At 41.1% G+C, this 27,624-nt stretch overlaps 1 protein-coding gene across 4 annotated transcripts in view; it reads left to right on the top strand.

The window, feature by feature from the left end:
- Window positions 1–1,345: 1,345 nt before the first annotated feature.
- Window positions 1,346–27,624, top strand: part of tshr (thyroid stimulating hormone receptor) — a 38,679-nt gene continuing 12,400 nt past the window's right edge. For 2 of the 4 annotated variants that reach the window (XM_051139420.1, XM_051139419.1), the window contains exons 1-2: window positions 1,346–1,639; window positions 27,476–27,547. In XM_051139420.1, coding sequence (XP_050995377.1) covers window positions 1,482–1,639; window positions 27,476–27,547 — 230 coding nt within the window. In that variant the 5' untranslated portion in view covers window positions 1,346–1,481. Of the gene's footprint in view, window positions 1,640–13,173; window positions 13,311–20,361; window positions 20,770–27,475; window positions 27,548–27,624 lie in introns of those variants that run through there. The other 2 variants (XM_051139422.1, XM_051139421.1) reach the window with 2 other exon arrangements.

Below are 27,624 nucleotides of genomic sequence, written 5' to 3'. Positions count from 1 at the left end.
CCATGGCCCGCACTCTTAATAAAGACGCGGAAGTTTCATCAAAGGACAAAACGCTTGCTGTAGGCTCTGCTACTAAATTTATTTAAAAAATGGCTATCCCTGTACAGCTATGATCAGCTGTTTCTCCATCTTGGCTGAGCTTTCAATGTTGTTATGGGAAAGGATGAAGGTAATTGGTTGGTTCTTGTCACATGACCCGCGGTGCGCTTGCGTCATTCTGAATTTTTTTTTATTTTTTATTTTTTATTTTTTTTTTTTTTTTTATTTTTTATTTTTTATTAATGCTATCGGGAACGTACAAAACAAAAATCCAATACCAGCGGTGAGCACAGCTGAGAATACAAATACAGGTTACAAAATTAGGAAAATATTATGAGAATGACACAATGAGACAGTCTTAAGGGCTTTGGAGTTGCTGGATGTAAGAAGAGTGTCCAGGTAGGATTTAATGTCCTTACAGAAAACAGGAAAGTAGGGCTTAGCACCTTGACATTTACATTTGTGTAAAAAAAATTTAGCAAGAAAAATAAATAAGTTCATCAAATAATATTGGTCCTTGTCTTCTTTAGAAAAGCTATGACAACCAAATAAAACATCTTTATATAACAAAACAAAACTTTGTGAAGAAAAAGAATGTACAAAAATACAAAAATCTTTCCAAAATAAGTTAGTATATGTACATTCCCAAAAGAGATGAGACATAGATTCATCTTCAGCTCCACAAAATGAGCATAAAGAATCAATATCTGGAAACATTTTTTTCATATAAAGCTTAACGGGGTAAAAAAGATGAAGTAATTTTAGAAGAAGCATCCTTTACCTTATTAGTTATTAAATACTTAAATGACAGAGTCCACACTTTTTTCCATGGAATGTTTTCAAATAGGCCATTCCAGTGGGACACAATATGTGGAAGAGAAGTTATCTCATCTTGAAACAGTTGTCTTATTCTTTTGTTCCGACCGGAAGCGGCATTCTTAAGTGTTGAGATAAAATAACGAACTTGAGCGCGCAAAAGACGCGATATGTGAACGGCCCCTTATATGTTATTCCTTGCTTAAAAATCCAGAGTCTAGCTGAAGCATTTGATTGTGTCATTTGTATTTTCAATACTACCATGACATCATATAATAAGCTGTTTATCATAACTTGTTTATCATATAGCCTTTTTTCTTTCTTTTCGTGAGAAGACTAATCCACGCAATTATTAGTGAATAAGAGTATATAATATAATAAGAGAATAATGTGTTTTTTTCTCATACAACTATTTAGTTATTTAGTTCCCATAGAAACCACAAGGGTGCATCAGCCGTCCACCTCACTCTAATAGCCTCTCTCTCACTCACTTACTGACTCGCGTACTCAAGCAAGTTTGAGCGTTTAAAGTGCTTGTCAATGTTTGTGTCACCATTTAATGGTCCAAAACTGAGTGAAGAGACTGTAGTTTTCCAGCGGAAGAAAATACATTTATTCTTGATATCATGGCGACAAATGTGCTGTTGATACTGTCACTTATGTGTGTGATCGGATATACAAAATCATGTCCTCATAGCTGCGAGTGTTCCCAATGGAAAGCTTTCTCTGTCTCATGCATGGGAATAGATGTTATTCCAACGTTTCCCCTAATGACAGAATTCTTGTAAGTATTCATTCCTTTATTTATCTATTTATTTGTTTGCTTATGTTATGCCTTCGTGAAAGTTTTGGCGGTTTAAAATTAAGAATTATCTGAACAATATTCACAAATATAATACATTTCAGTGAGAACCGCAGATTATAGCCAAAGTGAACTTTTTTCAGTTGGTACAGTACACGTGGTATATAGTAGTCAACATTTGAAGTGGATCAAAAAAGTCCATCAAAGTTGTCCTAAGACAACAGCAGTGTATTGTTTTGGTTTTAGGACAACTTTGATGAAAGGTTTTGATCCACTTCAAATGATGACTTCTATATAACATACATCAACAGTTCTAGCAATTATAACACTTATAGTGTGACATTACAATTAGGCCTGTGATGTAGGTAAACATTAAAATAAAAGTCCTATGACACTTCATGTATAGATAGATAGATTAGCAGACAGATTCACAGAGAGATAGCCAGCCAGACAGATAGACAGATATGATGAATTTAAATGCTCCTAGGGGATGCTGAAGTGCATCCTACTTAGCGTTTATGCAGGGTGAGAAAGGGACCCTGGGGTACATTAGCCCCAGGGCTGTTGCTAGGGTATCAGGGGCCCTAGTACTGTTTATTGTGCAGGGCCCCCCTCAGCGAATTTGTCAGTCCTCTTGTTGTTTTGCAATTAGTCTACACTGAGAGATTAGCAAGGGAGATCTTGAGAGGTTGTTTGAGATACCAGAGGAAAATCCAAACCTCTTATCCTTAGCTCAGTAAATCTGGCCAAAGTGACCACATGCTTTTTTATTTCTTGCATTTAATAGATATTACGTCCTGAGTATTGAGACTACCAAATTCAGTTAAAACTTTCACAGTAACCTGTACTAATAATGATACTTGAACATTGATTACTATTATTTATTAAAGGAGAAGTCCACTTCCAAAACAAACATTCACATGTAATGTACTCACCCCCTTGTCATTCAAGATGTTCATGTCTTTCTTTCTTCAGTCATAAAGAAATTATGTTTTTTGAGGAAAAGATTTCAGCATTTTTCTCCATATAATGGACTGGTATGGTGTCCTGATTTTGAACTTCCAAAATGCAGTTTAGTTAAATGCGGCTTCCTACAGTCACAAATGTGGTTCTAAACAATCCCAGCCAAGGAAGAAGGGTCTTATCTAGCGAAACGATCGGTTATTTTTCATTAAAAAAATACAATTTAAATACTTTTTAATCTCAAACACTTTGTCTTGCTCTCCCTAAACTCTGTGTATTCTGACTCAAGACAGTTAGGGTATTTTCTTGTATCTCGTATTTTCTCCCTCAAAATCATCCTACATCACTGCAGAAGTACCAACCCAGTCTTTGCAAAGTGAACATGCAAAGAAGATCAAACACCCTTAACAAAAAAGGTAAAATGGCAATATAGAATGATTTTTAAGTTGAGGGAGAACATGAGAATGTTTTATTTTTTATGAAAATAACCTATCGTTACGCTACATAAGACCCTTCTTCCTCAGCTGGGATCGTTTACAACCGCATTTGGGATTGTTTGAAGCCGCATTTAAACTGCTTTTTTTTTTATATGGAGAAAAATGTTGAAATGTTTTTCTCAAAAAACATAATTTATTTACGACTGAAGAAAGAAAGACATGAACATCTTGGATGACAAGGGGGTAAGTACATTATATGTGAATCTTTGTTTTGGAAGTGGACTTCTCCTTTAATTACTAAAGGTTCTAAAATTATCCCTTGAGTTGTTAATTAGAATTTTGTCCAACCAAACCCTAAAGGTTATGCACATACTTTTATGAATTTAATTATGAATTAAAAACAAAAAGAAAGAAAGAAATTTGTCATGTCTATATATTGTTGTACAAAGAATAGTTGTTTACTAAACCAGCAGTGATGTCTTCGATGTTGGATTAAACATAAGTGATGATAATTTGGGGGTTTTTAACATTATTAGACATAATGAAATAAGCCTCTTGATAAAACTCTTACATCTGATTTTTTTTACTGATTTATTTGAGCATACGTACATAAAGTGTAAAAAAAAATCCCTGTGTTCCAAGTACAGTGAGGCAATATGAGGAAAATCTTGTCCCTGAAAACACACAATTGATACACTTCACCTTTAACTGTGGTAAAATCACACATACCATCTCTCTCAGAGGTCAGATTTTTTAAAAGGTCAACACTCACATTTACTGGTTAGGAGGACATTGGTGAGCTCTTCTGTTCTGCTGACTAGTGCCTCATGCCATGCTCTAATTCACTCACTCCATGGGTTTGTTTAGCCAACCAGGAACATTCCTCCATGGTTCGTCTGTCCAGTCTCAATTACATTATCTATTTTCCCTCCATCTCGCCTTGTCAGGCACCATCACATGAAATTACCACCAAATCAGTGCCCCAATTGAGGTTGCCGCCCCACTTTGGAGCACAACATTCCTCCCTCCTCAGAGTGCTCACTTGACAGGAGGTGGACAGATAAATATAACTTTGCCACTGTCGTGGTTTTCACTGCTGGGGCATAAAAGACAGTCTTTATAAAAATATTATAAAATAAGCTATGACTGAACTGACAGTATCAGATGAGAACATAAGCATGTGTTGTTATGGGTTAAAACAGATATATTTTTTACGTCCAGACCAACTCATTTCCCTAGTTTGATTTCATGGTTTTGCACCTTGAAAGAAAAATTGAGCGAGTGCTTTTTTCAAAGACTGAGGTTGGCACACATGTGTAATATGGTGCATTTATTTGGATTGAGGTTGAGGTGAGCCAACTAGGAGTGCGGTATAAAGTAACGGTCTGTTCACTGTCATAGAGTTTGTTTAATTTGTCAGGGTAGTCTTTTCTCCTTTGTGTCTATCTACCTGTTCCAGCTTTGGGCTGTGAATTAGCTCATTGTTGAAACACCCATCAGTGGCCATTTCTGACAAGTGAAAATTGGACCATATAGTAAATTCTTTATATGCTTTTATAAACAACAATAACTTAACATTATTAATTATGTTTTCTTTGCCATTTAGAGTTGTAGCTGTAGTCTGCGTAAACAACTTATAGAGGCAACATTTTCCTTTCTATAGCAAAAACAGATGAGATATATGTTTGATTTGGCCACGATTAAATCCACACGATTTTGTTTAGACTTGCCACTTCAAAGATCTGCTCCATTCACTCAAGGAGAAAACAGGCAGTAACCAAAATCACACTTTAATTGTCCTAAGACCTCCGTAAAGCTTTATTTTGTTTTTTTGTTTTTGTTCTTGTTTTGTTTTTGTTCTTGTTTTTTCTGAATGGAGGTCTTTCAGACTTACATCCTTTGGTTTTGTCTCTTCATCTAAAACGTTTACGATTTCTACTTTAGAACTGCAAAGTTTAGTTGTACCTGCACCTGTACTTTTAGAATTTTATTTTTAACCAGGAATGTCCTGAGATTATGCCAAAGATTAATCTAATTATCTTCATAATGATAATTATATTCTTAATGTAAATCTGTATGTGGCTTTAAACTTTAATTTTAATTTTTATTTTAGGTGATCTATTACTTTAAACATTTAAGGAATAGTTCACCTAAAATAAAAATAATTATCACACTCTCCTGCAGTTTCAAAACCGCATGACTGTCTGTTGAACACTGCAATCTCCAATGGGCTCTTTTACTTGCAATGAAAATGTATCTGGATGGACTCTGTCAAGCTCCAGTGGCATAAAAGTAGTCCATATGACAGTCTTTTGAAACCGTACAATACCATACAATAGTCAAGAATATACTTTCAGTAAAAAAACAAAAAATAGGATTAATTTGGAAATAATAATAGTACATGTAAGGTTTTTTTGGTCATTATATATCTTTATTGTGTTATTTTAATAGTTTTGGTATGTTTGGTACTTACATGAGGTATGTTCCTCATGGATTTATCATGATTCATGTCAAAGAGGTATCCGTTCTGAAAGTATTTAAAAAAGGAGACGAGGTTAATTGGTTAAAGGGCACCTATTATGCCCCTTTTTAAAAGATGATATATAAGTCCCCAGAATGTATTTTTGAAGTTTAGCTCAAAATACCCAAAAGATCATTTATTATAGCGTTTTGAAAATGCCTGTTTTGAGTGGAAGCAGAAACCTGCTGTTTTCGTGCATGTCTCTATAAATGCAAATGAGCTGCTGCTCCCCACCCCCTCTTCCAGAATAGAGCTGCACCAGCTCGTGACTGCATTTGTTTGGTTTTGATTATCATGGCTGTCTATTGCACTGAAAACATTCGTTTTAAAGCTATATCAGTTTAAACTTATGATACATGAGCGCACATATCCGAAGCACACGGACAGAGAGCAAACTACTGAACTAAGTTCTTTCACACACAAGTTCATGTTAAAAGCACGCTTAAGTTACAAAAACACTGTTGGTTATGTCTGTGAAGTTAAACAGCTGGGTAAGAAATTTCATGTTTATATTAGATCTGTGTATTAGGTGACAGCAGCGTAATATACAGTACCTAAACTGCTGTTTGAGTCTACGCTGTTAATATGACCCAAACAGTAAAAAAAACTAAGATAATCACTCACTGCCCTGGACTGAATAATGTCTATAGTTTTAATAAGAAGACATTTCTTACTTGAATGCCAACATACTTTTATGTTCAAACAACTTTTAAAAGTGAATTTTGCATAATACTCTAGGTGCCCTTTAAATCAATACAGTGAATTTCTCCAGATTTAAATATACTAATAATTAAAAAATATATATGATCTTTTCAAATAAGTAGAATGTTTTTTGTTTGTATATCAATATATCAATAGTTTGGTAAATGAGAGAATTACAGTTTTCAGAGTATCAGAACTAATAGAATTTTTGTATAACTTCTTGTAGATTAATACAGAGATCTGACATGAAACTCTAGATGGCGCAGTCTGATAGGTCTAACTCAATCTGACCTAATGACATCACTATCACATGGCATAGCTGATTGGTTCTCTCCTGTATCGGTAGCCAATGAGTTCAGTGCCCAACATTCAACATGACTGGTGATTCATATATGCCATATGGGGTTCAACATGACTGGTGCTTGCTGTAGCAGTTTGCAGCACACTTCAGAAACCTTCCACCTCCCCCAGCTCCACCTGTATATATCTGCTACGAGGTGATTCATATATGCCATATGGGGTAATTTCAAGTATGCTATATGTGCAGCAGCCGTATTTCTTACATGCTCACAGCAGCATGTTGTGAATGTATTGGCAGTAGCAAGTCTCGGTACTTGCTCTGCTGCAACAGCGGCAGCAGTGTAGCAGATCCATTCTACCAACACCAAATATATAAACATTGTCATGTACATTACCATGCAAATTCCTCAGAGAGTTATCATGACAGAAGTATATATTTTGAAAATAAGTTTGATTTGTATAATATATTTTAACTAAAGAACATCATAACAGGCCTTGTGTAGGTGTCCTAGGCTGGTTACTCCTCTTTGATTCCATGTGGAGAAATGAAGTTTTATTGTTGACTGAAAACTGTTCTATATTGGTGTGTGAATTTATGGTTGCAGATTGCAATGTAGTGTACCATGTGCCTTCCACCAAGCATTCATGGTTGGTGTTATTAGCGTTATTATTAATAACCAGGGAGAATTTTTATAGTTTTAGTTATTAATGGAAGATGCTTTATGTCCAATGATTGTACCAGACTATTTTTGATATATAAGGTTTGAGTTATGGACCCAGTGATAAATGTGAATTAACTGTTGAGAGGGAAAGTAGAGATAGAAATCAGGTGCTCCAAGTCCTTCAAACTGTTTAGGCTTTTGGAGAGAGGTGGTTTTTTTTTTGTTTGTTTGTTTGTTTTTTTCAGTAAAGCTTAGATATTGTGCATTTTAAAGAGGAGAGCCAGCCCGGGAGTAGAGTGACATGAATCAGAGAGAAAAGATAATTGATATTTGGGAGGATTTTTACCAATTAATTGCCAATTAGAGATATGGGAAAATTGTTCCATCATTTAAATCTGTTTTGTATTTGAGGGTTTGGCTTAAACAGATCTTTAAAACTGTCAGAAGTCAGAAAAAACTTTATTACCAAGTATGTTTACACACAAGGAATTTGACTTGGTGACTGGGGCTTCCAGTGCGAAGAAAATACGGCCATAGTGAAAAATAGAGAAAAAACATGTTATTGTTTAAATGAATACACAGATATGTTATTTACATGTGTGCAGATATGTTATTTACAGTGTGTAGTTCACAAATGTACAATTTTCAGGAGCTACGCAGCTGACGACACAGCGGTTTTATGATTGGCCAGATTCACCACATAACAAAGTTCACGTGTGTTTCCGTTTTATTGTAACATCCTCAATTCCAATAATCCAAATAAGTCCAATTCTGTTTTTTTTAGGATGATAAAAGCTTGTTTACTGTAGTCGCAATTTTATATTGAGTCACATTTATCATAAAACACTAATAAAAGCATATATACCCCGACTTTATTAGTATTTAAATAGTATATGTGTATGTTGAACTTTATTCCTGAACAGATGGCGCTGTATTAAGCAGTATATAAAAAGTGTTTCTGTTGCTCATAAAAAGGGTTCTGAAACATCTGTATATTTGACAAATATTGCATTTAATTCACTTCATCTGTGATAAGATATGCAAACACCGTGAGAGTGTCACTAGCGGGAGCAGAAAGCGCCCGACTTGACGCCTCCATTTTCTGCACCGACTGCTCTTGGCTAATCTTGTTGACTGCCGTGTGTAGTCGTGGTTCAATTCGAACACACCTACAGACAAGGGTAGCACATGGCATGATCACATGAGCAAGGGAATCACATGAAAATGTAAGACATGAAAACATGAACATAAACCAAAACCTAATACCAGCGCAATAGGGTGATAGTTATGACACATGCTGTTGGTATTAGAAAGTGTTTTAGTTCAGCTGATGATATGTGATTTAAAACCAAAGTGACTGAGTGTGGTGAAGAGAAAGAACCATTCTACCCTATCACATGCCTGTTTTGCACCTAGAGATAAAATTATTAATAGTGATTTGCTTGTGTTATAAATTAGATTACACAGTTTCCAAAACTATTTCTCTAAACTGCACACAAAACCACAAAACATGCACACAAGATGCAAAACATTATGTATCTACTGCAAAAGTAAACATTTCTTTCAAACTATTGTAACTTATAAAAAATGTGTTTTTGCATACTGTAGTAACTCTGCACATACACAGCAAACGATTAGCCATATACACCGATCTACACACAGATATGACAAAAAACACTTCATCTTGTGTCTTTTGTTTGTGCAGTGTGCAGTGGAGTTTGTCAAAGCATGTATAAGCAAAAATATGTAGTGAACAACACATTTGAGAGCCCAGTTTATGGCATGGCCCCTCTCTGACCACAACAGTGGACAAAAGGTTTGCTACATTTTGATTGGATCTTGTTGGACTAACGTAAGCAAACTGTCCAATGCCACCAGATAAAGATGCTAGGACAACAACCAGACACCTCTTAGAGGGCAAGGTGAAGACCTCTGGTATCAAGCCTATAAAGGACAGGACTTCTTATTGGTCAAAATGCAGTTTCTGCCCTTCACCCACCTAGAGACTGATTCCTAAGGTTTGGCCTGTGAAGGCCATACCTTATACTATGTATAGTGCAACATCTTACACAAACTCAGCTGTTATTGGACAAATGAATGCCTGCACAACAGTTCAATCTTTTTTCATCATGTTTGGATTAAATGCATCTGTAACATTGCCAAAAGTATTCTGGTTGTGGTTGTAAAGTGAGAAATGCATTGGTAAAGCTTTTCCAAGTGTTTGGACTATGCAAATAAGTTCAGTGGAAATAGCCAATCACAGCACTGAAATGGAGAAGCAGCAAATTGCAATCTCCTCCTCCTCGGAAAGGGAGAGAGGTACCCTTTCAACAGAGACTCCTTGTTCTAATCTTTCCATCCAGAGATCCAATAGCACAAACATCTGTTCTGAGTTTGAGCCCTGCATGGTAGGAGATAAAAACAGATCAATAAAGTTCTGAGTTTTAGTCCCGTAAGGGGAGAGACACAGAACAGCCACATTCTGAGCCTGCTGCCCACTACAGGAAAGGCAGCAACAGATACAGTACACTCATTTTGAGTTTCCAGCACGTCCAGTGAGACTCTAACAGATAAATTCAACTTTCCTGTCCTGAGTGTGAAGGTGAGACTAACTCGGGCTTCTGAGTCTCTGGCCTGTGAGGGTGAGACATCAAGAGACCAAGGAAACTCCAACTTTTCAGGCAACAAGGCAACAGATACAACCACGATCTGAGCCTCCAGTCTATGAGTAAAGAGATACCCTGCATTCAAAGTCTTCGCCCAGTGAGACAACAACAGATACAGCACATCTAGAGTCTCAGTCCTAGAGAGACAAAGCGGATTGACCAAGTTCTGAGTCTCTAGCCCAGACAAGCAGAAGACATATAGGCTGCGTCCAAAAGCCTAGTCAGCTGACTTGCTGCCTCGCTGCCTTATTAGGCAATGACTTCAAAGGCTGCAAAGGCATCTCAGGGAACAGTTTCGGACAGACTTCAGAGGCAGCGGAACGTGACGCCGTTGCTAGGTTACCTAACGGTTAAGTTGTAGATTTTGGAGAAAAACGATCATTAATGTCATTAATCCACCGAAGGTCTGTGCATCAGAGAAGATGGCAGCGAATGGCAGATACTTTTTGCTTAAAAAAATAAAAGCACTGATGCAAGTAATATTGCAGAACATTTTTTATTAAATACTATTATTAAAACAATATTATTATGCTTTTTACACTATTATGATTCATAAAGTTTATCATGGTCATGATCTCATCTATTATGTAAAGTAACAAGTCTAATTTCACCAGAATATTTTTATTTATATAGCCTGTATGACACACACGCACAGGATTGTGGGAAATCGAAGACAGTGAAGGATACATCTATGCTGCCTTCAAAATTCGATCAGAAGAAGGGACCTCCGGAGGCAGGAAGTGAAGCAGAATTTGAATTCGGACTTGCCTTGGAATGTTTTCTTTGGAGGCCTTTAGAGCTTTCAGACGCAGCCATAGACATTTGCAATAAGGTTAAGCTCCGGTGAGCAAACCTTCATTTCAAGGTACTTTCATCTGTGCTTTCATGTTCCAGACTAAGGACCTTCTGCACCTACTTCAGGGCCTTTGTCTGCATGTTCCAGGTTTTAAGAAGCCTAAGAAGCTCCAGGAGATCAGCATACTCCTACAGCACTTTGTGTTCAAGGCTGATGAAATGGATTCTTGCTCCTTTCCCCACTGCATTGTTACCAGCACAACCAATGGAAGAGTCACCACTGGACTGTTCACCTGACCACAGAGAACACCAGTATCCAGAGACTCTGACTGATGCATATTATCAGTATATGATTTTCTATTACATGTTATATAGCTGATCAGTCAAGAACAAATAATCTTTGATTTATTTGTTTGAGGCATAATAATGTTCTTCATTTATCTTGTCATAAATGATGTAGTTCTGCCATAGCAACACCCATCTGATCACTTGCATTTTATGCATGTTATGCACTTTGTTCCTTTTTATTTGTGCAATTCCTTTAGTAGTTGTTGATTACTCTTGTCTATCTTCTGTTAACAAAATGTATTTTATTTACTTGTCTCTTCTTTGGGTTGATAATATAGTATAAGGTTCTAAAAGTTAGATAACCCACCAATCTTTCTTATCTTATGATGTTATCGAAAAATCATAATGTCATCAGTTATGTTAGAACCCATTACTATACAATTTTGCTTCCATGAGTTGTTGAAAGAAACGATCACTACACTTATAATAGGGAGTTCCACACTGGAGAACCCTAGTTATACTTCCTAGAACTATTGGTGGATGTTCCAGCTTTTTGGCATGTTCGCCTTGCAGGAACTAGGAACGGCTCTGATTCTAGCAACTGCATTTAAGGGAACTTAGTCCCTACTTCAGAGTAGCGTTTAAAACATTTTTATAGGAACTATCAGTGACGTCAGTGTACGCTGATTGGCCAAATGTATACAAAACACCAGCATTTAAAAAAGTAATTCAAAATAATTACTTCACAAATAGTGGAAAACAGTGATAATGGCATTTAGCTAACTGTTATTTGCCGTGTTGTGTTCTTTTCTCAGCCTCAGCTTGCAACAAAAACACCTCCAATCACAGCGTCCATTTACCAGCTGGCCGCTTCAGAGTTCCTGCTGCCGGTCTGAATGCAACCAGGAAAATGTCCCGAGGGGAAAATTGGTTCTCTAGGAACCACCCTGCTGGCTAGTTCCTAGAACTGAGTTCTTAGAACTATGTGGTGCAAAAGCCCCTATAAGAAACTGTATAATGACACTTTGACTTGTTAAAGCTGCTTTATAGCAGAATTAGAATTTTTACTACTGCTCTGAAACAATCTGTATTGTATAAAGCGTTATAGAAATAAAAGTGACTTGACTTTAGTATATGCATATTCAGTATATATTTACAAAGTTGGTTCTGTGTCTTGTGTTTTGTAGGATTTTTATGTTGAAATGTAACTTCAGTTTTCTTGGGTTCTATGTTTCCTTCCTGTGTTTCATTTCTGTCTCTCCTTGGGTGCTTCTCATCCTACAGAGGCTGCGTCCTTTCTGGTTCAGACCTTCAGAGGCTTGTAGGCTAGAGTCCTCCTCTGCATTAAATGCTAGGATAAGATGGTCTTGGCTACCATCTTATCCTAAGTGCGCATGGCTACTAGAGTATGTGAGTGGAGCGCGGAGTGGAGGCGGTGTGATTTTGAACGGAGCGAGGAGCAGATTTTTTTAAAAGCCGGAGCGTCGTGGTTTTCACTCGCTCCAATAGCGATCCACTATGCTCCATCACGAGTACAGTTTATGCCAATGGCCCGTAATATAACTGCATAGTTAGCAAGAACTCACATGTTAAACATAGTAAGCTAGCTTGATATAGATGGATCACTGAGATCAGAAAGAATGTCATGATTATATTGACAGCAATATACATGAGCAGGAGGTTTAGGAGGATAGTTTTCGAGGAATTTGTTTGCTCCTTCTAGATACTGAATATTTTTGCATAAAAGCATGAAAGCATACTTATTTACACATGCAGTTGGTATCTCAATAATGGATTCAATCAAATGTAATCTTACTTCATCTGTATCCAATTTCAAGTGGAGTGGGAAATGGTGGAGCTGGAGCGGAGTGATTATTGAACGCGTGGAGCGCGGAGGGGAAATTGTTGCTGCTCCACTCCGCTCACATACTCTGATGTGTACAAAGGATTATGAGTGAATGAAGGTCGTGAATGATACATCCCATGCATCCTTCAAATTCAGCTGAATGAAGGACAAAAAAATAAAGGTTGCCTTCCAAGGATCCTTCCGACTGAGACAGCCTTCAGCAACATTTGATGACATGGCAGTGAAGACATGCAGCTTTCGTAGGGTGCAGCCTTCCATTTGAGAAGCACCCCTTTTCTTGTTCGTTTTCTATGATTACCATGATTAGACACACCTGTAACTAATTATCTCTGTATTCCCTGTGTATACAGTATAAGCCCTTGTGTGGACTTTATTGGACTGGCTCATTTAACATCTTCCAGCCCTGGTGAAAAAAGCTGGTAGCTATGTTTTGATTCTGGGATGCTGGTTAGGTATGTTTTGATGATGGTTTAAGCTGGTCTTTAGCTGGTTTATGCTGCTCTTTTGCTGGTTTATGCTGGTCCTTTGCTGGTTCATGCTGGTCATGTTGCTGGTCAAGGACCAACATAAACCAGCAAAGGACCAGCATAAACTCAGCTCGCCAGTAATTTGACATTGCAGATAAGCAGTTCTGCTTTTATTGTGGGAGTTGCAGAGGAGTAGTGCTCCCGTAGTAGCCTCCACTCCAGAGTCTTGTCAAATACCGTGTTGATAATGCAAGAGGACAGTAAACAGTCACTTTTTTAGTTAAAAGTCATTGTTCATTGATGTCATTTTCCAGCTTAGTTCAGTTCTCTTCCAACATTGTCTATGCAGTCAAGTCGACAATATTGGCAGAAATTAAGTGTCCCCAACTAAGCAAGACAAATCCGAAAGTGGCAAGGAACCAAAACTCTATCAGTGACAGAAAAAAAACCTTGGGAGACAAAGTCGGGGGGCCAGTTCTCCTCTGACCAGACGAAACTAGCATGGTGTGGTTTAATTTCAGTGGTTTAATTCAAGTCAGATTGACCAGAGGACTCTGGTTTTCATAGCTTTTGCTGAGGAATTGTGCAGATGGACGAGGAGGTCTTCGTAGGGGATCTGTTTCTTGGGCACATCTAGTCGTCACAAGCTGTAAAGGTCATCTCTAAGTGCTGATCCACCATCTGGTCTGGATACGACTGGAATGCGAGTGACTGCAGTGACCATCTGATCTGGATATGGACTGGACCTGGATACTTTTAGTATCTTAGATGGTATAGGGTCTAACATACATCTGGTTGGTTTAGATGATTTATACAATTCTTCCACACTTATAGCAAAAAAATGAGTGTTTTTTTTGCTTAGGGGATCTATAGTGCACAATCTGATGCAATACTGTAGCTGATGGCTGCATGGTTATAATTTCATCTCTGATAGTTTTGATCTTGGAAGTAAGGAAGTCATGTTACTGTGCTGTTGGGAAATATCTGTGCCTGTTGATGCTTTATTCTTCACCAGTTTAGCCACTGTATTAAATAAATACATGGGATTGTGTTTGGAAACACTCCAAATTCCGGTCATCATAGATATTGCACCTGAAGCTACCAAGGTAGTCCCTAGGCTTTGGAGACTGGCTTCCAGTTTGGCGTGCACACCCCTGATGTCAGTGCGAGTGTTCCTGCATTCCTGCAGCCTCAGTGTTCTCTAGCCTTGCAGTCATTACTCTGTTAACTGTATGTTGTGATGTTGGTTGCCATCTTGTGTGTGTGGATTGCACACACTTTCCCTGCTCTTCCCAAGGCGACGACATCCACTCGAGATCCTCCAGAGGTGGCGCAACCCATTCCTGCTCCTTCTGAGACAGCGGCGCCCATTACAAAGTTCTCAGCTTTGTTTTGGCCAAGAAGGCCATCTCTAAACCCTCTGTCCTATAACAGACAAGAAGGCCATCCCTGAACAATTCGCCCATCCTTTCATGTCCATGGAGGCAACCTCTGAACTCTCTGTGTACCATGTCAGGACCATGAAGGCCGTCTATGAATCCTTTGCCTGTCCGTTCACAGCCATAGAGGCCGTATCTGAATACCCTGCATGTTCTGTCACAGCCAAGGAGGCCTTTGAACTTTCTACCTGTCATGTAACAACCACAGAGGCTGTTCCCACAGTCTCTGCTTGTTATGTTATGGGCACAGAGGCCATTACTAACATCTCTGTGCTCTCTTTTCTGCTGTGGTGGGCTTCTGCTCAGCCATGGTGGTTATAAACTCTGCCTGCATTGCTGTGGTGGTCTCCAAGCACCACCATGGTGGTCGTCAGCCCCATCTGCACTGCCTTGAGGATTTCCAGCTCCATCATCCCTGCCGTGGTGGTCTTCACTGTGGGGATCTTCGGTCCTGTCTGCTCTGCTGTGGTGGTTTCTGCTCTGCTGTAGGAATCACCGGTCCCGTTTGTTCTGCTGAGATGGTCTTCTGCTCTGTAGTGGGGATCCTTAGTCCCATCTGCTCCACTGTGGTTGTCTTCGGCTTCATCCTGGTAGTCTTTAGCTCTGCCTGCTCTGCCCTGGCAGCCTTCAACTCTGCCTGATCCGCTTTGGAGGTCTTCGGCTCAGCCCTGGCCTACTGGTCTGCCAGCTCCGGCCTTGGCCTCCTGCTTTACCGTCTCCACCCCGGGTCCCTGATCTGCCTGCTCCACCTTGGTTCCGCCCTGGTGGCTCCACCAAAAAAAACAAGTGGACAATGGAAGCAATCAAAATCAACAAAAGAGCAATAACATGCAAGTGATATCACAAGTCTCAGTTAGCCTAACGCAGTACACGTAACAAGGTTTTTTTTTTGTAATTATATAATAAAAAGAAAACAGAATATAAAAGAAAAAGCAAGCTAGTGTTAGAAGCTTTTTTATTTTTCGTTAATTGTATAATAAATAAATAGGGAAAAAATAGAATATATAAAGAACAGAGAAGCTAGGGTTTTTTTGTAAGAAGACAAGCAGCAAGTGAATAGAGTATAAGTCTAACAATTGTTTAATAAAGAATAGAGAGTACTAGAGTCAAAGGGTCAAATAAAGATTGAAGAGATGTGTTTTTAGCTGTTTTTTGAAGACGGCTAAGGACTCAGCTGTTCGGATTGAGTTGGGCAGGTCATTTCACCAGGAGGGTACATTTAGGCTATGTTCACACTTGGCATCTTTTCTGAAACTGCCAGTGTTTTACATTATAATCCTGTGGAGTAAACCATGTTTTCAAAAAAGTCCTGAGCACTTTTTTAAACGCCACCACCGGCGTCTTTTTCTGCAGCTCAGAGCATCTTTTCAAGTTGAAAAAAGTTCAAATTTTCTTAAAGAAATGGCCTACGTCAAACGTCTTTTTGACAGCTGACCATTGACAATCGAGTAGCCAGAACTGACATTTCCATAACAACAAGAAAAAATGGAGAAGGTGCCGGTAGATAGACTTTTATTTTTGTGAACCGACATTCTCCTCCCCATTAACTTCAAAAACAGACGCGCAACTCCGGTAGCCTTGTGGGCAGCGCGTTGACATGAACGCCGTTGCGCTTCGGGTGTCCCTTTTCGAGTCCCGGCTTGCAGACCCTTCCCCATCCCGTCCCCCATCCCCCCCTCTCTCCCCCACTTCGCTTCCTGTCTAAATACTGTCCTATCAAATAAAGGGCAAAAAATGCCAAAAAAAAAATACAACACCAGCACAAGAGCAAGCTTCCTCTTTTTTTCTACTGTTGCAGCTGTTGTTATACCAACAAAAGACGCCCTCGGCTGCAATGCTAGCAGATTTTTTCTTGTCAACTTTTTCTTGTCAAAAAAGATGCCAAGTGTGAACATAGTAAAGGAGAATAGAGAAAGCTAGTGTTAGAGACCTTTATTTTTAAGAAAACAAGCAGTTAGAAAACAAATAGAGTGCAAGTCTTAAAGGGTCAAGTGTTTTTTTTTGTTTGTTTATTTGTTTGCTTAAAAAAGAAAACAAATAGATAAAATAGAATTACAATAGATAGTGCTAGAGTTAGAGGGTCAAATAAAGATGGAAGAGATGTGTTTTAGCCGTTTCTTGAAGATGGCTAAGGACTGCTCAGATTGAGTCAAGAGCTTGAACAAATAGTTGTGTCACATGTTCTGAAAGAAAGGGCCTGATCTTCCTGATGTTGAATAAAGAAAATCTACAGGACCGGGCAGTTTTAGTAAAGTGGTCTGAGAATTTCAGCTAATCATCAGTCACAACCTCAAGTTTTCTAGGTGCTTTTGAAGGGGTTATGGTTGATGTGCTTAATTGGATGGTAAAATGGTGATAAAATGATGGGTTCGTTGGAACCACAAGCAGTTCTGTCTTGGCAAGGTTGAGTTGAAGATGATGGTCCTTCATCCAGCAAGTAATGTCTGTTAGAGAGCTGAGATGTGAGTAGTAATTGTCAGATCATCAGGATGGAATGAGAGGTAGAGTTGAGTGTCATCAGCATAGCAGTGATATGAAAAGCCATGTTTCCCATTTTTCATTCACTTAAATTTAATTTACAAAATATTTTACAAATTTATTAGACCACCACCCAATGTAAGGTTTGTGCCACAGCTGCCCTAAAATAAGTATTGGTGGTAACCAAAAACTTTTTTGATTGTTTGTTTCTGTAATGCTTAATCCACCAGTATGTGTACAATATTTAATCACAGTAGTGTTTCTAATGCTAAAATACATGGATTTAAAGATTGTGTCATGAACTGCTCAAGAACACAAATCTGAGGATCCAAGTGCAGTTGTTTATTAAAGGTTAGTCCACAATCGTAGTCGAGGTAACAGGCAAAAGTCATAGCAAAACCAAGACACACAGAAGCAGGAAACCAGAACTAGGAAACACAGTATGACAATGCAAGACTTCACAAAGGAGAGACTGAAAACTCCAGGCAGAGATAATGAGAAAATGAAAAACAGCTGTGGACAATCAATAATGAGGTATGGCAAAGGATATTGGGACATGTAGTTTGTGAGGCAGAAACAGTCTGGGATGGAGTGCCCTCTAGTGGAGAAAGTAACATAGCTCCCCTCCTAAGAAGCAGCTTCCAGACACTCCAGGAAGGAGGTGGAGCAGAGGTGGAACTAGGGTTGTCAAAAGGTACCGAGTTCGGTACTTTCGGTACTGAAATTTTAAAAACGTCCATTTCCCCGGTCACATTTGAGCGCTGTTGAGCAGATTTTTTTCACGCGCTCAACAGACATGACAATGATAAGCGATTCACGCTCCTCACCGAGCGCTCAAATATAAGCACAACCAGAGCGTTTTAAAGCCGCGTCTGTCAGCAGATCAGTCTACATGCAGATGTATTAGGGATCCGCTGACACACATGGCTTTAAAACGCTCTGGTTGTGCTTACATGTGAGCGCTCGGTGAGGAGCGTGAATCGCTTATCATTGTAGCCAATCACAGTCATGTCTGTTGAGCGCGTGAACACTGTGGCCAATCAGCGATGTTTAAAAATCTGCTCAACAGCGCTCAAATGTGAGCGGGAAATGGACGTTTTTAAAATTTCAGTACCGAAAGTACCGAACTCGGTACCTTTTGACAACCCTAGGTGGAACAGAGGGAGGGACAGAGGGCCAGGTCCATGTGGAAGTGGAGGAACAAGGAACTGAGGTGGAACCGGCGGAGCAGGGAACCAGGGAGGAGCAGCAAGCCCAGGCGGAACCAATGGAGTAGAAAGCCAGGGCGGAGCCAGCAGAACGGAGTGCCAGGGTGGAGCAGAAGACCTGCACAGGCAGAAAGTTCAGACATATTATCCCAAATTGGGCAGACTGATAAATCAAAGTCAAGAGCATTGATTAGAACTGGACAGGCTGACATGTCACACTCAGGCTCATTAGTAAAAACCAGACAGACAGCTAGTGCAACATTAGACTCGATGATTAATTCAGGACCAACAGATAGTTCACATTCAGACTCAACAACGCATTGGGACAGACAGACAGCTCAGTTTTAGATTCCCTGACGGAAACAAGCAAGACAGACAGTTAAAAGTCTGACTCATTAGTTGAGCCTAGACGAACAGTTGGTTCACACTTAGCCTTTGTGGCAGGTTTGGGGCAAGGCAAGACTTTACAGAATTCACAGATGGCCTCCATGGCGGTGTCAGAACAAGAGGAGAGTTCGCAGACGGCCTCCACAGCCATGACCGGACATTCATAAACGGCCTCTGAGGCCGGGACGGGCCGAGAGTTCACAGGTAGGCGCCACTACTGTGACTAGAGCTGAAATGGACGATACCGCTTCAGGAGGTTCTGCAGCATACGCCACTACCTCTGGAGGATCCGGAACAGGCACCATTGCCTCTGGAGGTTCTGCAGCTTCAGCTGCCACTTCTGGCGATCCTGCTGGGGACATCGCTGGCTCTGGAGTTTCAGTGGTAGTGTATGCAGCCCAAACACACCATAAGGTGATTCCCATTGCGGAAAGTGCTACAGACAGGGTTAACAGTTCAAAGACTGGAGGGCTAAGGTGGATAGGTTTGGAGATACCAGCTGTGTGTGAAGACACCAGCAGTGCATTCCACACGCTATATATTAGACTGGGAAACTGACCGACTGACCTCAGAGTTCTGGGTGCAGCAAACGGGATGTGATGTGACTCTAGATGATCAACTGTGACGTGACGAGACTCTGCGAGATCAAACGAGACTTGATGAGACTCTGGAAGATCAGACGGGACTTGAATTGACTCAGGAAGATCAGCCGTGACTTGACTTGACTCAGGAAGATCAGCCGTGACTTGACTTGACTCTGGAATGACATGAGCAAGCTTTGACTTGGCAAACTTGACGTGAGAAGGCAAAATTGTGGCAGGCTTGTCATGAGCAAGCTTTGACTTGGCAGGCTTGACGTGAGCAGACTCTGGAACAGCGGCCATAACAGGGCGATAATCTGGAAAGGCAGTCATTTTATGAAAAGTCTCTGGGTTAGTAGCCAACTTATCAAAAGTCTCTGTAGGCTCTGTAGGCTCAATTTAAGTGCCAGATCCATGTATTGTTCTAATGTCCAGTTAGGGCTATGCAGTGGCATACACAAATTGAGTGGCTCAGATAGTCCTCCCCAAAATGAATATCATTAAGCATAACTCATCCCAGCTGGTCAAATAAGCCAGCTCAATAAAGTCTTGAACATAATCTTCAATGGTCCGGTTACCTTGACAAAGATGTAAAAGACAAACTGCTGGATCCATTTTTTGGTGAATTCTTCTGTCATGAACTGCTCGAGAACACAAAGCTGAGGATACAAGTGAGGTTGCTTATTAAAGGTTAGTCCACAACCGTAGTCGAGATAACAGGCAACAGTCATAACAAATCAAGAAACATAGAACCAGGAAACCAGGTTCACAAAGGAGAGACTGAAAACATCAGGCTTATATAGGCAGAGATAATGAGAAATTAAAAAAACAGCTGTGGACAATCAGTAATAAGATATGGCGAAGGATATTGGGACAAGTAGTTTGTGAGGCAGAAACAGTCTGGGATGGAGTGCAGATCGTAACAGATTGATTGCACGTAAGTTTAATCAAATGCAAGTCTTTGGGAACAACTAGAAATTATTTGGCAGTCAGTAACAATGGAGACTGTGGAAAAGTGCATAAAAATTATGCTAGCAAGAATGCATGATTTTATCAAGGCTAAAAGAGGCCATACAAAATAAAAACCAAATATGTATTTGTTTCTTTCTTTCTTTCTTTCTATATTTTGTTTGTTTTAGGGGTGTAACCGTTTGGTTCGATACGATGGATTTGTTGTCAATTCAATCAATTGACGCCGGAATGCCCCTAACTGGAAGTGTTAGTTAACTGGAATGCTAACTAAAGTGAATAGGGATTACATTTGTTTGTGAAGGGAATGCACCTCCCGATCTACATAAATGCGTCTATGTTCACGCAAATCATTCGTGATCCAGCTTCACCTACAGCAAAAGTGAGTATAAGTTTTTTTTATGAATCTCTGCCACCACCTTTCCTAATAACGTGCTAGTTAGCAAGTTTCACGGCTAAACATGCTAAATGCAGTTAAAGTAAACAATCTCTCAGAGCAGCAGAGAGAAGAGGGGGCGGGGCGAGCAGAGCTCATTTGCATTTAAAGGAACAATCCCTCAGAATGGGAAAATACTGCAAAATAACTTCAATGCACATGTGTGACCTGCATGTACAGAGTACTGAGTTACAGGCCTTCAAACTTTGGAGAAAAAACTTGAAAAGTGCTGTTTCCCTATTTTTGAATGGTCATCATTTGCAAATTGTCACGAATCTAGTCCGTGGCCCTCCGTCCGCTCACCACCAGATGTCGCCCTCTCATTATATTGACACACACCACACACTGTTGCATGTCACCACGGACTACATTTCCCATCATCCATTGCACTGATTTCACACACAGCTGCAACCAATCAAACACACTTTATAAGCCATGGACTTCCTCTTTCTGATCGCTGAGTATTATCTGGATTTATCTCTCTCCTAGCGATAGCAACAATACTCTGTTCAAGTGGACACTGGCCAGGTATGGACACGGCAAGAATTTTATTAGCCCTTAAACAAGGCACATGATCATTGGAGAACTATATTCGAGAGTTTTTAGCCATCGCCCACTATTCAGATTTACCGGACATTATTTTAATAGAGTTTTTCTGTGGTGACATAAATCAAACTCTCAAGTCTCTGTGATGGCATAAATCAACCTCTCAAGTCTCAGCTTAGACACAAGGGTCCGCGTTCATCACTAAGTTGTTTTTTGGATTTTGCTTTGCTGTTCATGGGCTCTTTGTTTACTGTGGGTGTCGCGGAAGAGGAACATGACACCGCATCTGTGACTGAAATGGTGGACACACAGAAGCGCACTCACATAATGGCGGCCACAACAACACCCCGTCATGTCACAGCTGATCTTCATGAGTCAAACCAAGTCACAGTTGATCTTCCTGAGTCAAGTAAAGTCACAGCTGATCTTCCTGCTTCAAGTCAAGTCACAGCTGGTCTTTTTGAGGCAAGTCAAGTCATAGCTGATCTTCTAGAATCAAGTCAAGTCAGAACTGATTTTCCTGAGTCAAGTCATGTCTCGTCTAATCTTTCAGAGACTCGTCATGTCTCATCTGATCTTCAAGAGTCTCGTCATGTCTCGTCTGATCTTCCAGAGTCACGTCTCGTCTCAGCTGATCGTCCAGAGTCACGTCTCATCTTAGCTGATTGTCCAGAGTCAAGTTTAGTCTCAGCTGTTCATCCAGAGTCTCATCACATCTCAGCTGATCGTCCAGAGTCATGTCTCATCTCAGCTGATCGTCCAGAGTCAAGTTTCGTCTCAGCTGTTCGTCCAGAGTCTCATCATGTCTCAGCTGATCTCCCAGAGTCTCGTCACATCTCAGCTGTTCGTCCAGAGTCTCGTCACATCTCAGCTGATCATCTAGACATGCCATGTCCTGTCTGCTGCACCCAGATCCTCAAGGTCAGTCCTTCGTTATCCCAGTATGATATCCAGTGCACCACTGGTGTCTGCACACGCGGCTGGTATCCCTAAACCAGCGCTTGCAAAACTTCCTGTTCCTGAACTGATTCCCCTGTCTGTATTGCTTCCTACAATGGAAATTGCATTATGGTGTATTTGGGCTGCATTCACCACCACTGAAACTCTAGAAACGGCAGTGCCCACTATGACGTCTCCAGAGGTGGCAGCTAATGCTGCAGAACCTCCCGAGGTAGTGGTGCCCGCTGCTGTGTTCTCCGAGGCAATGATGTCCTGCAGCTTCTCCAGAGGTGGTGGCATATGCTGCGGAACCTCAGCAGGCAGCAGCAGTCGCTTCAGCTCCCTGCACTGTGGTGGTGCCCAGCAATGCACCCACAGCCTGTCATGTCACGGTAGAAGGAACCGTTGCTTAACTCTGTACCTGTCCTGTTAAGGAGAATGCTAATGATCTATCCCTGTTTCATTATGTTACTGCTGTAGAAGCTCCAGAGGTGCTGCAGAACCTCCAGAGGTGTCGGTGGTATCCACTTATGAACTCCTGTCTTGTCCTGAACCGGCCACAGAGGCAGATTGTGAACTGCCTGTCTGTCTAGTCGCAACTAATAATTTTGATCTTGAACTGTCTGTTTTGCCAGTTTCGGCCAAGAAATCAAGACCTGAACTGTCTGTCTGTTTTATTGTTGCTGTTGGATCTGATTTTGAATTTCCTGTCTTGCCAATTTCAATCAGTGTGTCTAATTATGAATTGTCTGCCCATCCAGTTCTCCCAAAGGTTTCTGATTTTGAACTGTTGGACTATCTGGTTTCTGCTAAGGACACTGATTTCAAACTTTCTATCAGTCCAGTGTCTGTCAGTGAGTTTAGTTCTCTACTATCTGTCTGTCCAGTTTTGACGAATAAGCATGAGTATGAACTGTCTACCAGTCCAGTTTCAGTTGACACATTAATTCTGAACAGACTGTGTGTCCTGATTTTGTTGTTGAATCTGATTTTGGGTTGTCTGCTTATTCAGTCTCTGCCAATGCACCCAACTCCGAACTGTCCATTTGTTCAGTCTCTTCCCATGCAACCACACAGACTGTTGCATGTCACCCCAGACTACATTTCCCATTATCCATTGCACTGATTAGACACACAGCTGCAACCAATTAAACACACTTTATAAGCCATGGACTTCCTCTTTCTGATCGGCGAGTATTGTCTGCATTTATCTCTCTCCTAGCGATAGCAACATTACGGAGCCACTCCGAGTTTCCTGAGTTTAAGTCTAGTTCTGTACTGTTCATTTCCTGATTTATTTGTGTCTTGATCTTAGCTTGGTTATCTCATTCTGCCTGTTTCTCTGCCTGCCCTGGATTTCTCGCCTGTCTGTTGGTTTACCCGTTTGCCTTACCCCCTGTATTACATTTGCCATTGATCGGTCCTTGCCTGTTTACTGGACTACTCTTGTGTCTTGCCTGTGCCATACCTGTTTGCTGGTGTTCGACCCTACCTGTGTGTTGACCATGTCTTTTAATAAAGCTATGCATATGGATCTGCACGCTTCACACCTCTGTCACTCCATAACAAAAATCAACAGATTTTACTAACAGACCTACCAAACTAAACATAACATAATGATGCTGCCATCTTTCTGAAGTCATTTTAACCGCCTGTAATTTGGCTCTGAATCTCAGGTGAAAAATTGCCATTTTGTCCCCCTCTACAAAAAGTGGATTACTCAGTAAATATTCATCCATAACATTTAATATTTTGGCTTTCATCGCTATACATGTTTATCTTTCTTCAGGATAAATATTAGCAAAATCCAAAATTTGAGCTGGGAACCTCCGGTTGAGTTGACACAGATTACCCAATACAAGGCGACACCCATCAAAAAAGATTCTGCTTCCTTCCAATGATGCATTCCAGTTTGTAGTATAGAGTTTTGAGTAATATGACCTAAATAAATCATTTATTTAAGATAGATTCTGAGTTATTTTGCTTGATTTATCTATATTAGATGTAATGACTGATTGTTTCAGCTACTTTAGTTGGATTAGTTCACCTCTTCCTGTAAGAATGTTTTCTCTTAATTGCTGATTGCTTTTTTCTTTTAATATGAACAAAATGAAATTATTTTTCCCCTTATAACAGATTTAGCCATTTCCCACCAATGCAGATATTCATTCAGTGAGATTACTCTAACAAAGAATGTCCATTCCTTTTTAAAATATTTTAGAAAATCTGTCATTGAGCAATGAAATATTAAATCGGCATCTAGATGGTGGATGTGGCTAGTGCCCTGTAAGAAGAGTAATGCTGTGGGGGCATGGTCAAAAATTGTAATTGCCTGAATAACTGGGTTAATAATTTTGTGTTATACAATTGGTATATCAGAAAAAAATCCATATGGGAATAAGATTTGTGATGTGGGAAATAGTATGAATAGTCCTTATTGATTCTTAATTCTCAAGATATCTGTCAGGCTATAATCTGACATACTGTTCTTAATACATGTCAATGAATAGTTTATTTTGCGCAAAATATTTAGCAAACTTGTTAAACAGTGTTTGTGTCAGACCCCTTGGACTGTTTGTGTTGGTTTTGCCCTTTGTCACACCCCCATTGGACTGTTTTGTTGGTTTCTCCCTCTTGTGTCTATATATGGTTTTTCCTCTTCCATTTCTTGTTAAGTCCTTATTGGTTAATCACCCACACCTGTCTTTGTATCATTAGCACTCCTTTATAAGTTGTTTTCTGTTCATTGTTTGTCATCGGACCTTAACGTTATGTCGGTGTGTGTGTTCCCCTGCCTTGCCTGTCTGGATGTACCCTTTTGTGGAGTTATTAAAGACTTTTCGTCATATTACGTCTTAGTTCATCTCATTCCTACACAACCGTGACAGAAGGTCCGACCAAAACAATCACATTAGAGACAAGATTTCCCCGTGTTTTATTTTTGTTTTTCACCAGTCTTTTTTTTTTTTTCCTTTTGCCACATGAACCTCGCCTCAGTCAGCGTTGTCCCAAGGAGGGGTAACACCATTCTAAAAGGGTTTACCATCTTCATCTTCCAGAATAGCAGGGACCTGGAGGACTACGTGGAGGAGTTTGTCGACACCTGCCACTGTGCAAGTTGCGACGACGTCTGCTTGATGGAGGGATTTAGGTGTGGATTGGACGATGACCTCCGCTTGGTCATGCCCCGCGGAGATCCCTGCTGGACCCTACAAAGATACATCAACTTCGCATTGTGGACGAGCGGATCGACGTTCACATTGGGTGAAGCGGAGGAGGACAGCAAACTCGTTCAGCCACACCTCGCAGACGTCTCACAACAAGACCCAGAGCCCAGCCCACCACCACCCCGACTCGCGGAGCCTGAGCCCGAGCCCACCACGGATGGAGAGCCTGAGCCGAGAGCGACAGAGCCATCACCACTGGGAGTGATAGAGCGAGAGATCGCTACGGAGCCGGAGCCTATCAAGTCCGACCAGGTGCGAGAGCCGGCCACAATGCCTGCGATGGGGGATGTTCCAGTGGAGCGTGAGGGTGCTGAGGACAGCACCGCCCACTGCACCGCTGAGGGTGAGCGATGTCTGGAACTGGGACTTTTAGAAATTGAACTGGACTTAACTGATTTCACTGAGGATATACATGTGGAACTTCCTGCCTGCTCTGAACAATATGCCTGCCTGGATTTCCCTCCCACCCTCCCTGTGTTATCTCCTCCTGTTGGCCCTGCTGCATCAGCCTCACCACTGTTGTCTCCTGACAGGCCCGCTGCTCACCCTCAGCCCACCATCTGTGTGGTGGGTTCGCTGCGGGTCTGCCAGTCTCCATCGGCGTCATGGCTGGAGGATCCCTCGTCTCTGCCTCCAGCCTCTGAGTCCTGGACTCCGCCTCGGCCCTTCGACCCAGCGGCTCCACCCCGGCTCTCAGCTCCCTCGTTTCCACCGTCGCCCGTCGGTCCACCAGCTCCACTGTCCCTCCAGCTCTGCCTTGGTCGGTTGTTGTCCCGCCATCGCCTCAGGACTTCACTCTTTCGGCTGCGCCTCGTCGCTCCGTCCCACCGGCTCCGTTGGGCTCCTCCCTCCCTCCAGCTCCGCCTCAGTCCTCTGTCGCTCCGGCTCCGCTGCAGCCCTCTGGATCTCCGCCTCTGCCTCAGTTGCCAGAGCCTTGGGCTCCGCCTTGGCCCTCCGGATCTTCAGTGTCGCCCTGGATCTTCGGCTCTCCGTCTCCGCCTCGGGCTCCACCTCCACCTTCTCCGCCACCGTCGGTCGGCCCCCTGGAGTCGTCAGCCCTTCCCCCACCATGGCTCCTCCCTCCATCGGCTCCGCCATGGGCTACCATCATGGCTGCGGTCTGGGTCCCACCTGGCTCCTCCTGCTCCGGGTCCCTTCTGTCCCCTCCTTGGCTCCACCCTCCGTCAGACCCACCCTGGACACTTCTGTCTCCTCCTTGGCTCCTCCCTCCGTCGTCACTACCCTGGACTTTGTTTGTTGTCTTCCTCCCAGGAGTCCGTCCTCCGCCTGAACCTCCTCCTACAATGAACTTTTTATTACCTTCCCACGTCCACTCTTTTGTTTTTATTTATGTTTTCCTACGGCGCGAGGTCGCACCTACCGGGAGGGGGGAGTAGTTGGTTTTTTTTGTTAGTTTTGCCCTTTGTCACACCCCCGTTTTGTTTGTTTCTCTCTCTTGTGTCCATATATGGTTTTTCCTCCTCCGTTTCTTGTTAAGTCATTATTGGTTAATCACCCACACCTGTCTTTGTATCATTAGCACTCCTTTATATGTTGTTTTCTGTTCATTGTTTGTCGTCGGACCTTAACGTAATGTCGGTGTGTGTGTTCCCCTGCCTTGTCTGTCTGGATGTACCCTTTTGTGGAGTTATTAAAGACTTTTCGTCATATTATGTCTTAGTTCGTCTCATTCCTACGCAACCGTGACAGTTTGTTTGGGTCGTTACCTAAGAATAAGTTATTCTAATATGTGGAAAATAGTAATAGTAAGGAATGAGTAGGAAATGAAATTCTGTGATATTTAATATATTGTGTATATTGTCAGTGCTGTTCTTTGAAGTTCCATGTGCAACATTGTTTAACATTGTTTAATATCTAAATGTAAATAAGTAATTTTCAGACAAATCTATATGTATTTGTGATGTTCTTTTCAATTCTAGAAGTCTGTACGAGACAAGACTGACGACAGTTCCCCAAGATGCCTTTGCAAATATGGTCAATATTTCAAGAATGTAAGTACTTTTTTAGTGACCAGAGCCATTTGATATTAAAGTATTTTCTAAAAAAAAAAAACAACAAAAAAAAAAAA

The sequence above is a fragment of the Labeo rohita genome, chromosome 20, assembly GCF_022985175.1.
Source record: "Labeo rohita strain BAU-BD-2019 chromosome 20, IGBB_LRoh.1.0, whole genome shotgun sequence".
In the NCBI taxonomy this organism is placed as follows: Eukaryota; Metazoa; Chordata; class Actinopteri; order Cypriniformes; family Cyprinidae; genus Labeo; species Labeo rohita.
This window is presented reverse-complemented; position numbering and strand designations above follow the sequence as displayed.